The sequence below is a fragment of the Macrosteles quadrilineatus genome, unplaced genomic scaffold, assembly GCF_028750875.1.
Source record: "Macrosteles quadrilineatus isolate MER2022 unplaced genomic scaffold, UCM_ALF_1.0 Scaffold_2__2_contigs__length_208266976, whole genome shotgun sequence".
NCBI classification, from domain to species: Eukaryota; Metazoa; Arthropoda; class Insecta; order Hemiptera; family Cicadellidae; genus Macrosteles; species Macrosteles quadrilineatus.
Window position 1 is genome coordinate 55,136,681 of NW_026542595.1, and position 14,678 is coordinate 55,151,358.

General features: G+C 35.2%; 1 protein-coding gene across 1 annotated transcript; it reads left to right on the plus strand.

Moving 5' to 3' along the window:
- The first annotated feature begins 4,507 nt into the window (after nt 1–4,507).
- On the plus strand, nt 4,508–8,566 carry LOC128984219 (uncharacterized protein K02A2.6-like). The gene is made up of 2 exons (XM_054403519.1): nt 4,508–7,036; nt 7,139–8,566. The coding sequence occupies exons 1-2, from the start codon at nt 4,508–4,510 to the stop codon at nt 8,564–8,566; spliced, it is 3,957 nt and encodes a 1,318-aa protein (XP_054259494.1).
- The last annotated feature ends 6,112 nt before the right edge of the window (nt 8,567–14,678 follow it).

Consider the following 14,678-nt stretch of genomic DNA (forward strand, 5'->3'; position numbering starts at 1 on the left):
ATGTGATATTTCTAAGGAGACATTTTATTGTAAATCCAATCAGGGAAATGAAAATTCGCTTAGTCTGCAGGTTTGCTGCGGCGGGGGTATTTTTAAGTGTGTTTCAGTTTGTTATCATGAATAAATAGTTAAAATTATCGTAACATGGGTTGTTTCCATGGAAACCTAATGTAAAACGGCAGCATTTAGCAATGTTTTTAATTTTTTATACTTCTGACATTTTTTAGTGTGCTCTAGTGGCGAAACGGTTCGTCGTAGAAACAAACATTATAAGGAAATTTGTAGTAATTTTTTTCATCTTTAATTTTACAAAGCAGGATTTTCTCAAAAACCCATACTTACCGATATTTGCCCGGAAAACCAAAAAAAGTGCCCAAATTTTAAGGTTTTTCACAAAATAACCAATGTTCCGGGCAAAATATCGGTCAGCAAACCTCATATTCGTGTTCAGCGACCCAAAAAACATAAAGAAAAGTGATGATTAGGACTGTACCTAAACTTTCTGCTAACTTTCCTAATATGCCTAGACTACTAATAGATTGTGGACATACACTGGGGAATTTGTGTTTTAAAATGTTTTCAAAACGTTTGACAACATTAATTTGTCTATCAAGGGAGTCGCCGTGAAGAATGTGAAATTCTCTGTCAAACATTTTAATAAGTAGTTTCCACTTGTCAGATGGCGTTGTTAGTTCTGGAAAATGTTTACTTTAGTCATTTAACAGCTATAACTATACAAATATCATCTAATCATTTAAATATTTTACAGAGTGGTTACAAAATTCAGTTTAATTTCATGTTCTGATCATTCTGTATGTATTGGTGATAAGTAGGTTGTTTTAACTTATTATATTACTTACTTACTTTTTTAACATTATAATGTTGTTAGTAATATTTATTATGATTATAAGTCAAATTATTGTAAAAAGGTCATTAAGCTATAATTTTTATTTTATGCACAATGACTTAAAAACGGAAGGGATATACAGACTATCGTCAACATGTTTAATTACATGTAATTTAAAAAGGATTTCGAGCATACTATTTTGCCATCCAGACAGTTAAAGATACGATTTTACGTTAACAACTATCATATAAAAAAATTAATTCGGCAAGCTGATTATGGGTGGAACGAAGTTAGTGTTAAAAAATTGTATGTGTTAAACTACTTAGTATTGGTGACAAAATGGCACCAATTTAAGTTTCCATAACCTCACAGGTAGGGAATAACGGACAATTTAAGATTTATTCAAAATATTTGTATTTGCTTACATAAAATGGCCATAAGTGCACTAAACATTGTTTTTAATCCGAATTCATTGTCATTTTTAGAATCCTCGTTAAATTTCCAATATTAATAGTACGAATTCACTGAGATGAAACATCTGCATAAGCCCTTATTTGGCATTAGAAGTTTGAATTTGTGATTTTTTAGAAAAAAGTAATAACTTTTTCCAAAGTTTTTCTATACTACACTGGACTCTAGAGAGTGTCAATTATCACTAAAAACTTCTGCAGTTAATAACCTTTAAAATGATGTACAAACATCTACTGTTCGTTTGATTTGTCGTTCTCAAATTTAAGAGTTTCTCTTGAAAAACACGGAACGGCTAATGTTTAATTTCCTGTAAGAAAACATGTATTGGCTTCAATGATATGGCAGCAGCTGCTTTAAAAATCATGTTTAAATGGGTATTATTGTAATTTTCAGAATCCTTGTAAAATGCCTAATATATTGAGGAATTGTTAGGATTAACATTTCATGAACCTATGTTTTGTGATGTATCTTCATTTAGGGTTTTTTTCTTATTTATTGGCATAGCTTAAATATCGTTTACGGTGTTAGTTCTACGTACATTCAACCGATGTGCGAGATTTACTTAATGCAAAATACACAACTTAAATGATAACAATGATAAAGATGAGTCATGTGGTGTGGTTTGCTGGCATGCTAGGTCGCCAGACCTTAAGTCCACTGGACTTGTTTTGTGTGGCTATGTGGAGTACTTGGTCTCCTCATCTTTAGTGGAAGATAATAAGGAAATTTACAACTAGATAATGAATGAAGATGTGCTAGTCAGAGGAACGTTGTATTTTAATGTTACTGTTGGTGCCACTTGTCAAAAAACTTGGCTGTATATCAGGGAAAATTAAGGAGATTTTGAAAAAAAAACTCAAGTAGGTGGCATCAAATAGAAGGCAACTATTAAAACGTTAAGGAAGTAAGGAACCGTTTTTCAAGTTTCGAATATTGTGTGTTTTAGAATTAACTTTAATTGTTTGTGTAAATAAGTTAAACTACGTATTTCTGAGGTTTTAACAATTATTTTAGTAAAGAAATATATCACTTGGCTGAGTTATTTCCATTAGCATGTGTCTAAGAACTACAATCAATTAATTGCTATACTTTACTTAGGCTAATTTTGGGGTTTCGGTGAACATATTGACAACATTGTAAAAAGTAGTATCTACATAATTTTAGAGGTTACTCCATTGTTTATTGAGGAAGTATTTGTTTATGCTTAGAAAAAAATCTTAAGTTAAATGTACCATGTGTAACTTTAAACAATATTAAATGTATTCAAAAAATAAAAATTAAACAAGTTTAACATGTTTTTACAAAACATACGTTTATATGGATGTTAATCCTAATAGATCTTTAATATTCTTATAATAAATCTCACAAGGATTTTAAAAATTACAATAAACCCTATTCAAATATAATTGTTATTGCAGCTATTGCCATATTATTTAAGCAAATACATGTTATTTTAAAGGGAGGCGATTTTGGCCATTCTGTGTTTTTCAAGAGAAACCCTTAAATTTGAGAACGACAAATCAAACGAACAGTAGATGTTTATACATCATTTTAAAGGTTATTAGCTGCTGAAGTTTTTAGTAATAATTGACACTCTCTAGAGTCTAGTGTAGTATAGAAAAACTTTGGAAAAAGTTATTACTTTTTTCTAAAAAATCACAAATTCAAACTTCTAATGCCAAATAAGGGCTTATGCAGATGTTTCATCTCAATGAATTTGTACTATTAATATTGCAAATTTAACGGGGATTCTAAAAATGACAATGAATTCGGAATAAAAACAATGTTTAGTGCACTTATGGCCATTTTATGTAACAAATACAAATATTAAAAAAAAAATCTTAAATTGTCCGTTATTCCCTACCTGTGAGGGTATGGAAACTTAAATTGGTGCCATTTTGTCACCAATACTTAGTAGTTTAACACATAAAATTTTTTAACACTAACTTCGTTCCACCCTGTATTACCTTAAATACTTTTAAATACTTTTGCAGCGCAATTGGCATTTGTTTCCAAGAAACGTTTTCACATTTTGAAACGTCATATCTTTTGTCTTACGGAATATTTACAAAAAAAGTTTAAACAACTTAATAATACCATTTACCTCCTCGTGATATAGTTGATATCCAGCTTGTGCCTTCCTCCTCAACGGATTTTGTCAGTATCCCAAGGCTTGGATCTACATTTCTGACTTTAAAAGCGATGAAACCAGCAATATACTTAATTGCTTCCTCTTCGGCCCAATGTTGCTCGGGGACCTCATTCACAAGCTGCTCTTCTTCAGTACAGGTAGTGAGGATCTCGGTGTCAAGGTTACCAGGAATGTCAATACTGAGAGGCTGATTTAAATCATTATGCTCAGGTTCTGTTGGATCCTCGTTGTTTTCTTTGTGATTAAATATAGAATCTAATAGATTGGCTGTTAAATATGTGTTCACTGACACTTCCTCACTTTCTTCTTGGGTATTTGATTTTGCAGATGGCTTTGGAAGTTTGTTAGAGAGCAACAGATGTCTTATCCTGTAAATGATTTCTGTTGGAGACGGGTGGTCATTGAATCTCCCTATACCTCGTAACTGACCAAATAGGTTTTCAAGAACATCTTGAGTCAGCCTTGCTGTTAGTATGTATTTTAGCCCAATCTTTTTAAGGTCTTCAAACATCATGTTTAGCGATGCTATTGACATTAAAATACTTTTTTGAAAAGGCAACAATGTATTTTTTAACAACTCTCATTGAAGAAACAACGTTTTGTACTTCTTCCAAAATATGTTGTTGTTCTTTGAGTATTTGGTCATCTATTCCAAAAGCGCAATTATAACGTTTGCTAACATAGGGGCACTTGCTATTCATGATGTCAAAAAAATTGTCCATCAGTTCAAAAAAGTCAGCAGCTTTCTTATTGTCTAATAACACCAGTATGGCTTTGGCAACCGTATTAGAAAATATGGCTTTTGCAGGTCCAACCTTCTGTCTCGCATTTCCAGTTAACGTTAGTGTTGTATTAAGTCTGTTCTTTTTATCATGTGTTTAAATATGTTTGTTGTCAGATGTTTTTGTAAACATTGGTTTAGTTTTGAAAATAGAGTTTGTTCAAGCAAGATGTGTGAATAATATTCTTGTATAAGAAATAGAACATGGTGGCAGCTTAGTGGATTTTTTATCGAACAAAGTCTAAAACCACGCATGATGTCAAGTAAGGGCAGAAAAAAACGAAATACTCGTAGGCAAAGGTATGAGGACAATGAGGAGGATGCCCAAAGTGAATTCAACTACATGTCAGAAAGGGATTCTAGAAAGACTGAAGGTGAGTCACTAGGTTTTGCATTGGGACAGACAAACCGAGAAAATAATGCAGTAATGTGTACTCCTACTCCTATGATAAATCTGACGTTACCAACTCCAGAAACCTTCTCTTTTACTCCGAATGAGTGGCATTCCTGGAGGAATCGCTTTCAAAGGTACAGACGGGGGTGCGGTCTAGATAGCACTTCCGACGCTCGGCAAATCGATGTACTTTTGTTTACAATGGGTAGTAGGAGTGAAGATATTTTCGATTCGTTTTCACCAAAGCCGAATACTTATGACGAGGCTCTTCGGGCCTTTGATGCATACTTTGTGCCAAGACGAAATATCATTTATGAGAGAACAAAATTTCTGAGACACAAGCAAGGGAGTGATCCATCTGAAAAATTCATAACAGATTTGCATGGTCTTGCAAAAACGTGTGCATGGGGTGAACTGAACGATGAGATGGTGCTTCTGGTCCTCATTATTGGTATGAAAGATGAGGCTCTAAGTGATAGACTCCAGCTGGACTCTCAATTGACTCTGGAGAAGGCGATTAATACCTTGCGCCAACACGAGGAGCTAGAACGCCAAAAACGTGAGCTCGGCAATACTAATGTTTTTATGGTGAATAAAACGTCAATACAAGTCGGTAAAACATATCTGTCTGAAAGAGCTGGTGAACAGAAATTCACCGAGGATGCTATGAGAAAAAAGTGCAGGAAATGTGGTTATAACTGGCACGGATCACTGGCCGAATGCCCTGCTAGGAAAGCCAAATGTGACAAATGTTCCGAGATTGGACATTTTTTTCGATGTTGTCCCTCCCGCGAAAAGTGGATGAGAAAAAACAAAAACGTTGTTAAGGAAATCGAACAGCAAGATTCAGACAGTGGTTATCAACAGGTTCCTGAGATTTTCATAGGGAATATAGACAGCAGTGACAAAGCCTGGGTCCAGGAGGTAAAAGCAAGCTGTGGAAACCAAGATTTAGGTCTTATAAAATTTAAACTTGACACAGCAGCTGATGTAACCATGATTCCAGTAGGAGTTCTTGGTGATTTTATTAAGACTCTGCCTCTAGGAAAGTGCAAATCCCCTGTGTTTAGCGCAAAGAAGAAAGAACGAATCAATATTTTGGGAACTTTAAGGCTAAAGCTTGAACATAAGGGTGTATCAGTTTATGATCTTGCGTATATTTCTGAGGAGATCACTGTTCCACTTCTTAGCAGACGTTCCTGTGAAGAGCTGAACCTGGTGAGGAGAATTTTTTCTGTAGATTCACATGATATTGACTGGGCTACTAAGTATCCTAATTTATTTCAAGGGTTGGGAAATATGAAAGGAGAGTACAAGATTGAAATGAAGGAGAATGCAGTTCCTTACGCTATATCCACCCCCAGGGTTGTACCAATACCTTTAAAAACCAAGGTGAAAGAGCAGTTAGACGATATGCTTGAGAAAGGAGTGATTGTTCCAGTTGAACACGCGACTGATTGGTGCGCACCAATGGTAGTTTGTGCAAAAAAGGGAGGTGGGGTTAGGATCTGCGTAGACCTATCCAAACTCAACAACAGTGTGAAACGTCGGTTTTATCCTATCCCAAAGATCGAACTTTCATTGGCCGAGATCGCGGGAGCCAAGTTCTTCAGCAAGATCGATGCGAATTCCGGGTTCTGGCAACTGAACCTTGCAGAGGAGTCACAAGATTACACAACATTTATCACCCCTTTTGGGAGGTATAAATTCCGTAAGTTACCTTTTGGAATTACGTCCGCTCCTGAAGAGTTTCAGCGCCGCATGTCAAAAGCTTTAGAAGGGGCAAAGAACTGTTTAGTGCACATTGACGACTGTCTGATATGGGGAAGAACGAAAGAAGAACACGACGTGTGTCTTAGGGCCGTTCTAGAGAGAGTGCAAGCTAATGGAATCACCTTGAATAAGCAGAAGTCGGAGTTCTGCAAGAAGACTGTGACATTTCTGGGGTTTGTGCTGTCTAAGGACGGAATCAAGCCTGATCCAAGCAAGGTACAAGCGATTGTGGACTTACCAGCTCCAAGAAACGCTAATGAAGTACAAAGATTCATGGGCATGATCACTTTTCTGGCAAAATTTATTCCGAACCGCAGTGAGATTTTGGAGCCAATTACGAGCTTGTTAAAGACTAAAAACGATTTCTTTTGGGGACCAGCTCAAGAAAACGCTTTTGTCACAGTAAAACAGATTTTATCATCAGAGCCATGTTTGACTGTTTACGATCCGCAAAAACCCTCGATTCTTTCTTGCGATGCTTCAAAAAAAGGTCTTGGAGCGGTTTTACTTCAAGTTGAAGGAGAAAACAAGAAACCTGTGGCATATATATCTCGGACTCTAACGCCTGCTGAAGAAAACTACAGTAACATTGAGAGAGAAGCGCTTGCGTGCACATGGGCAAGTGACCGTTTGAAATGTTTCCTGATGGGTAAAATGTACACAATTGAGACCGACCACAAACCGCTTGTCTCAATTTTCAAAACACAAAATTTGGACGAGCTCTCACCGAGGCTACAGCGGTTCCGAATGCGTATGATGAGATACGATTATCGCATGACCTGGACCCCAGGAAAAGACCTTGCCATAGCAGATCTACTATCAAGAAGTCCTATTCCGGCTGACGAAGATGGCGAATTGACCGAAGAAGTGGAAGCCTTCGTCCACGAAATCAGTCTGATTAGTATAAACACTACAGATGAAAATGTGACAAAGGTACTTCACTCACAAATGAGAGATCCAATCTGTGCACAACTTAAGTTACAAATTTTAGACGAATGGCCTGTAAAATCAAGTTTACCTAATGAGATTCAAGAGTACTTTAATGTGAAAGACGAGTTAAGTTGTATTGATGGGCTATTGCTTCGAGGAACTCGGATGATAATACCTCAAGAACTACGAGCGGAAATGCTCGAGAGGCTTCACAGTGGGCACTTGGGAATCACAAAAACAAGGAAACGTGCTTTGGGAACCATGTGGTGGCCTGGAATTTCTCAAGAAATAGAAAGGAAAATCAAATCGTGTCCAGTGTGTATTCAGAACTCAACTAATCACAGTGAACCATTGATTCCGAGAACTGTCCCGGATTACCCGTGGCAAAATGTGTCTGTTGACTTGTTCAAACACGAAGACAAGTGGTATATGGTTATCGTGGATCACTACTCAAGATACTTTGAAGTCGAGGAAATGCATCGAATGAGGGCTTCAGATGTGATTCGGGTTTGCAAAACCACATTTTCACGTTTTGGAATTCCTCAACGTGTTTATTCAAATAGTGGGACACAATTTCACCATATTGACTCAAGTGAATTTAAATTGTTTGCAAAGGAGTGGGGGTTCTCCACATTCAGAAGTAGTCCCCACCACCATCAGGGAAATGGGGCAGCTGAAGCAGCTGTGAAAGTAGCAAAAGGGCTAATGAAGAAAAACAAGGATAAATTTGAACTTGCCCTACTTTCTTACCGGACCTCACCTCTTGAAACCGGCTTTTCCCCATCTGAACTTATGTTTGGAAGGAAATTAAGAGACAATCTTCCATCTACTTTGGTTGGAAATCCTGTGGAAAATAAGAATTTTCTTGAGAGGGAGAATAAGTACCAGAATAAGTACAAGATACAATTTGATAAACGACATGGAGCGAGTGGTTTAAGTGAATTAGAAGTTGGAAGCATGGTATGGATCACAGATCTACGTCGACACGGTAAGGTAGTCAGGAAATTGAACGAACCACGTTCCTACCTTGTGGAAACTGACAAGAGAACTATTCGCCGAAACAGGAAGTTCTTAGTTCCTGCACCGTACTACGGAGGAGATGGAATTCTTTCAAACTGTTCATCCATGGTCCTTAATCGTCCATGCAACTCACGTGATCGTCCAGGAGCTGGCACAGTAACCCGTTACGGAAGGTCCATTAAGAAACCGAGGCGGTAGTGAGGTTCATAAAGATGTGGACATCTTGAAGCGGGATGTTGTATTAAGTCTGTTCTTTTTATCATGTGTTTAAATATGTTTGTTGTCAGATGTTTTTGTAAACATTGGTTTAGTTTTGAAAATAGAGTTTGTTCAAGCAAGATGTGTGAATAATATTCTTGTATAAGAAATAGAACAGTTAGAAACTCTGGTTTCAGTTTATGGCATAGTCTTACTTCACCATTGTCTTTTTGTATCAAGTCTACTAATATGTCACCGGTCAATTTCGTGCCGTCTTTGAGCAATAAACCACTATCTAAAAAGTGATTTCTCAAAAGTTTCAAATAGTGTGGTAAATCTGCAAATACATAAATATTTCTTTCATCACAATAGGGGTTGGTAAAAAAGTGTTTTTCACCTTTAATACCCAGTCCCTTGTACAATGTATTGCAACCTCCTAAATCAGACACAATTGCTACTATTCTTATTTGACAACGCTCAAGATGGTTGATTATATCAAACAAAATATCTTTTGTCATAGTTGTATCAAATGCATAGTAAACAGGTTGTTTCCAGGGTAACATCAAACCTCTGGCCAAAACCACTTGTACTCTATAAAATGGGCCTAAAGCTTGGTCGAGACCAGTATGATAGCTTATTTTACTGTCAAGGTGCATCTCGTCAAAACTCAAAACACAAGTCCTCTCGAGGTCACTCATGGTTTCTGCACTTTTTGCAATTAATTCCAAAACATTCGTTAAGATGCCAGGATAACACTGAAACTTTGCACACCACCTTTTAAGAGTAGCTGGGGAGGGAAGAGGGAAATGCATTTTGAGCCTGAGGAATTCATAGGATTTCTGGTTTAGCGCTCTTAATATTATAGCCCTTGAAATATCATCTGATTCCCACTGTTTAGTCTTTTTGTTGTTCAAGATGGCTTTTATTTGATTTTGGGTAAGTATTTTTTTAGAATTTTCAAAAAACAAATGGCATGAATGTTTGCAACTTTTTTTTAAGGAATCTTTTTGATGTTTCTTTAAGCGCACTTTTAAACTAGTTTTAGTGTTCAAATTCCTTTGAATTTTTTTTAAGTTTGATTTAACTTTCGCTTTAGCCAATTGAAGTTTCTTTTTTAAAGAGAGTAACTCAGTTTTAAGACATGATATTTGTTGTTCTTTATCAATGCAATTTTGACACACAATCTCCTTTTGAGGGCAGTTTTGGGGCACGTTATTTACATTAACATTGTTTACTGTTGCTTCTAAGTTCAGTTCTATTCTACGTTTTTTAGGGCTTAGTGCTTTTAAATGTTCAACAGCCTGATTCCTAATTTCTCTTTTAACATGTCTCTCATTTCTTACATCTATTTTAGGTTAACCTCGGCAGGTAATAGTTTAAGTGATGGCACTGCATCTTCCTTTAAAATCTTCTTCTGCGGCAAACCAAGAAGTCTATTTTTCATGTCATCTACATAGTCACACTCGTTAAAATGGTCACTACAAATTCTGGCGTAGTCCGAATTAAATGCGTCAGCTCGCTTACACTTGGCTACCCATATTGCACAAACAGATTTATCCCTCGGAAATTTATGATAAACAACACCTGTAGTTTTTTTGGAATGATTCTTACACACGGCAACAGAGCAAACACTCATAACTTATATTACTAAAAACTAACTTCAGAATGTAATACTGAACACATAGACAGAGCCAAACAGAAGACGCGAATAACAATGAAAGAGCGAAGTTGGTTTCCCGCGTATTTGATGCAGTGTTGCCATAACAACAACCTAAAAATTGCGAGGCGAGCGGGAAAATTACCCACCAGCGCTCAGTTGTGACAATCGTCTTTTGAGACGATTTATTAATGTACTGTTAGGGGTATATAAGAATTGTTAAGTAATTACTGTGGAAGAACTGATTGACTATAGTTTTCTCGCTGAAAGTGTGTGCCTAACTCAAAAATAAAAATATTCCTCACTCAGTGACTTTTTCAAGTTTCATTATTGTAGTTCCTCTACGTTTGTTGTTATAAAACCAATTTACTCGCAGTAAACTAAAATCTGTTTGGATATTTGGATTCTACAGTTAATGCAGAATAAAACGATATAAGTTTCATGTGAGAAATATGTTCGTACAACGGTAGGGGAGCGTGTAAAAGAGTGAGAATTTAGCTGGCCACGTAATGGAAACGGGCCCGACTGTCAGCCCGGTGACGTCACAGGAGGTGGGGGAGCGGGGCCGTGTCGGCAAGTGCTACTTCAAAGACGTGAGCTAGCCCCTGTATTCTGTAGCCCCGATGGTGAGTACTGTATAAATTTGTGCATCTATATATAAAGCTAATATAAGGATCACGAACTTTTGAGAAGCCGTAAGCCACACACCATATCCGCATGCTTGAATAAAAGGTGTTGATGTGAAACTTCCCTGGAAAATATTAGTTTTTCGATAAACCCTCTCCTAAGGTCTAAACCTGAATTAAAGTAATATATTCAAACCACTTTTAAAATATTAAAGATACATCAGTTATTCGATTTGTTTTATTTATAGTTTGTTTGTTTACATTTTCCCTGGGTTAATTCTCATTATAGAAGTTAACATTACGATACAGTTTTTAATTTTGACTCTGATCACACAGTTTATTTAACTGAAATGAGCAATACGAGTAAGTGCAATTAATTGTTACAAATTGTGTGCAACTGTTTTTTCTCTTTTTTATAGTAGATTAGAATATACATATTATTCACTTCAAGTATTTTTCCTTTGCGAATCACGGACCCAGAAACTAGTTTATCAATAAAATCAATACATTTTCATAACAAGCAATGTTTATAGAATATTTTTTTAAGATTAAAATAAGAGATTCCTTATTTAATTCATTATGAGAGAAAAGAAGCCGGGAGAATCTTGTTTGTTGCTTTTGAACGAAGAACCCCAAGAAGTTGAGCGCTACTTAGTAAATTATTAGATTATGTTCTGTTAAGCGTTCTATAAATGTCTTACCTAACGGGAAGGATATCGTAACTAACTTATTGTAACTCGTTAAATTTAACGTCAAACGTTACACCACACTTATATAGTGACAAATAAATGGATTTTAAAATAATTCTTAGCTTAAAAAAAAAATAACATTTGATAATTAATATTTGTTTATTTTATACAGCTGATATAAATTATAAAAATTGTACTAATAACGAAACATATAAAACATTTGTGTAGCTAAGTTGCAAGTATTGTGTGTCAGTTTCTGTCGCGTTGTTGTGGTGTAGTGATGATTGTGATCGTAGATAGTCTTCAACAAAATTTATATTCATATATACTGTTCATAGTTACGAGTTTGAAACACCAATGAATATAAATGATACTTTGCAACACCCTAGAAGAAACTCAATTCCCAACAGTGCATACTTATTTTACTTTATGAACAAAAAATCAATGTACACGTAGAAGTGTATTTTTATTACATAGTGGTTGTTATTTGCTACAACATAACAACACTATTTTCACTCGAGTAACTGAGCTGACAACCTCAACTACGCAAAGTTTGTCGTAGCATTCATCTAACTAACCATAAAGCTGGGTTTTCCTAGACGCGGAGTCGGCCAGCGGAGAGCGGACAACGGAGAGCGGACTCAGCTTGTCTTAGGTAATTTAATGTTACTGTTTTCCTAGCAGCGGAGCGGAATGCCATGTTAATTTCAATTCCGCTCTCCGTTGTCCGCTCTCCGCTGGCCGACTCCGCGTCTAGGAAAACCCAGCTTAACCGGCCAATTGCCCGACCTAGTTCCTAATCATGGTCCAGTCCACTCTAAATATGACGCTCGATTTAGTCTAATTAGGCGTTAAAAAATTTCTAACTATATTCATAAAAAAACTTTCCTGTCTCATATAATTATAATTTGTAATCTATTTTGTTTTGGATTAACCCGCCTACCATAGAAGGAACAACAATTCATTTAAATCTATTATTTTAAACGGGTAATCGGTTTGCTGGCAGCGGATGACGATTAAGTGTATGCGTTACAATTGGGTCTCTCTTATCTTTGATGTAACATCGGTTATCTTCTCAATGCAGCTTTATTTGTTTTCAGGTAAATATAAACGGATATTAAAACATACCACTCTTATCTTTCTGCTTCAGGATTTTCATTCCTCATAAAATAATAATTATGAATCAATAAATTAACTGTCTCCCTATCTCCTGTCTTTTAATTTTAAAATAAATACTTATTTTAAACTATATTTAAAATAATTTACATGTTCACTCAATTAATTCTTTTGTGATTTGAGATTTGTATCCTAATTTGTTAGGGAAGTTTAATACTTTTCTCGACTTGGTTGCCATTTTAAATACTAAACTCTCCTAGGTTTGTGATCGAAAGAAAGAACATTAATTATATTACTGGTGATATACTTAAGTGTTAATAATGAAGTCGGTCACATATTCTTTTTATGATACAATCTGTTTATGATCTTACTGAACATGAACTGCTGCATTTTTTTACTATAAGTCCTTTTCTGTTACATCTTACTGCTCCTATTAACACATTGTTGGTACCATATACAATTCTTATAGTATTATAAACGATATTCATAATGGAAAAGATAAAAAACAACCAATGTATGGTACAAAAAGTCTTAAAAATCAAATAGTTGGGACGTTGAGTCTAACAGAAAAAATAATGAACGATTGAGAAGGGAATAAAAGGCAGACGAAAAATGGTTACTAACTAAACTCCGATGACAGTGACATTGTGAAAAGTCGTTGCATTAAACATCAACCATTAGAATAACAATGAAGCAACTGAGTATTTAATATTCGCTTTGTTATACTTTATCGTCTTCTGCATGGATTTTTTTTCATACTTAAATAAATGTTATTAAAGTAATGAGATCACATGATACATGAGTGCAATTTATGTTTGTTAACCTAATAGAAAATATACCCACAATTAAGTTGCTATAGTTTTTCTATAAAGATGTAATATAAGTTAACCAACTGTAATCCATACAGGTAATACAGTTTTATTTATTACGTAAATTGCGGTTTCATAATTTCCCTATACATATCACACAGAGGTCGACATTTGACAGCCTCTGTTACTACATCACATATCTTGTGTTTGTACTGACAGTGAAGTGCTTGAGGTATTAATTTGTAGCAAGTGCAGTCATCAAAGCCAGTAGAGAGCTTCTTCATGAAAGGGTTGTATTGACTTTGACATCAGAAATGCTAAACACACTCAAATGCCATATGTACAAATATGACGAGGGTTGCTTTGACGTCACATTCTGACAACTTAATAAGCTTATATTAACAAGTCATGTTGTTTCTGAGGCCTTGATGTTGGGTACTTTACGTGAAATTTACTTAGAATATAATTAATTACCTTGAGAACAAATTGATTCGACTTTTGCATTGATTTATGAACTATTAACTATCGGCCTTTTGTTCAGTTCACACCTATAAAATCTAAGAATAGAGAGCAACTCAAAATACTAAAACCTAAGCTAAAATACCTTACAGTACGTAGGATTCAAATGTATTATGGATTAAGTTTTTTGTTTAGATAAATCACCTTTTAAGGGGAAAGGGAGGATGACTATTCTTCGTTGGAATTAACATAAATTATAATTGATCAGTTACTATACTATAATACGAGCTCTATAAATGTGAAAATTGCATTTTGTAATTACGGTAATTGATTTGAATTTGTAAAAAGTCTCTTGTGTTTTTGTCTCATTGTACCTTAAGTACCTATACACAAGAATGTGATTACGAGTGGGCTTGATAAATTACTCGAGCAAAATGTTTCGTAGTGGACACCATTAAGGTGATAAACTGCATTTATCCCCTTCTCCCGTATAAATGTCCGACCCGCAACGTGATTTATAGGCGTCCTTTAAATTGAAAACATTAAAGTATAAATCATTGTCTAAAGTTTATTTAACAAAGCTAACTAAGTTCAATGTATATTTTTACTTTTTGGATATTAAAAATAGTAACAGTGTACATTAATAATATTTGTAGTATTTATAAAAATTATAGTATTTTAAAAATGGGAGGATGAAAAATTTGAGGTCCTTAGTGTAATTGATTTCTAACAAGAATCTCGTTTTAGAGGATTACA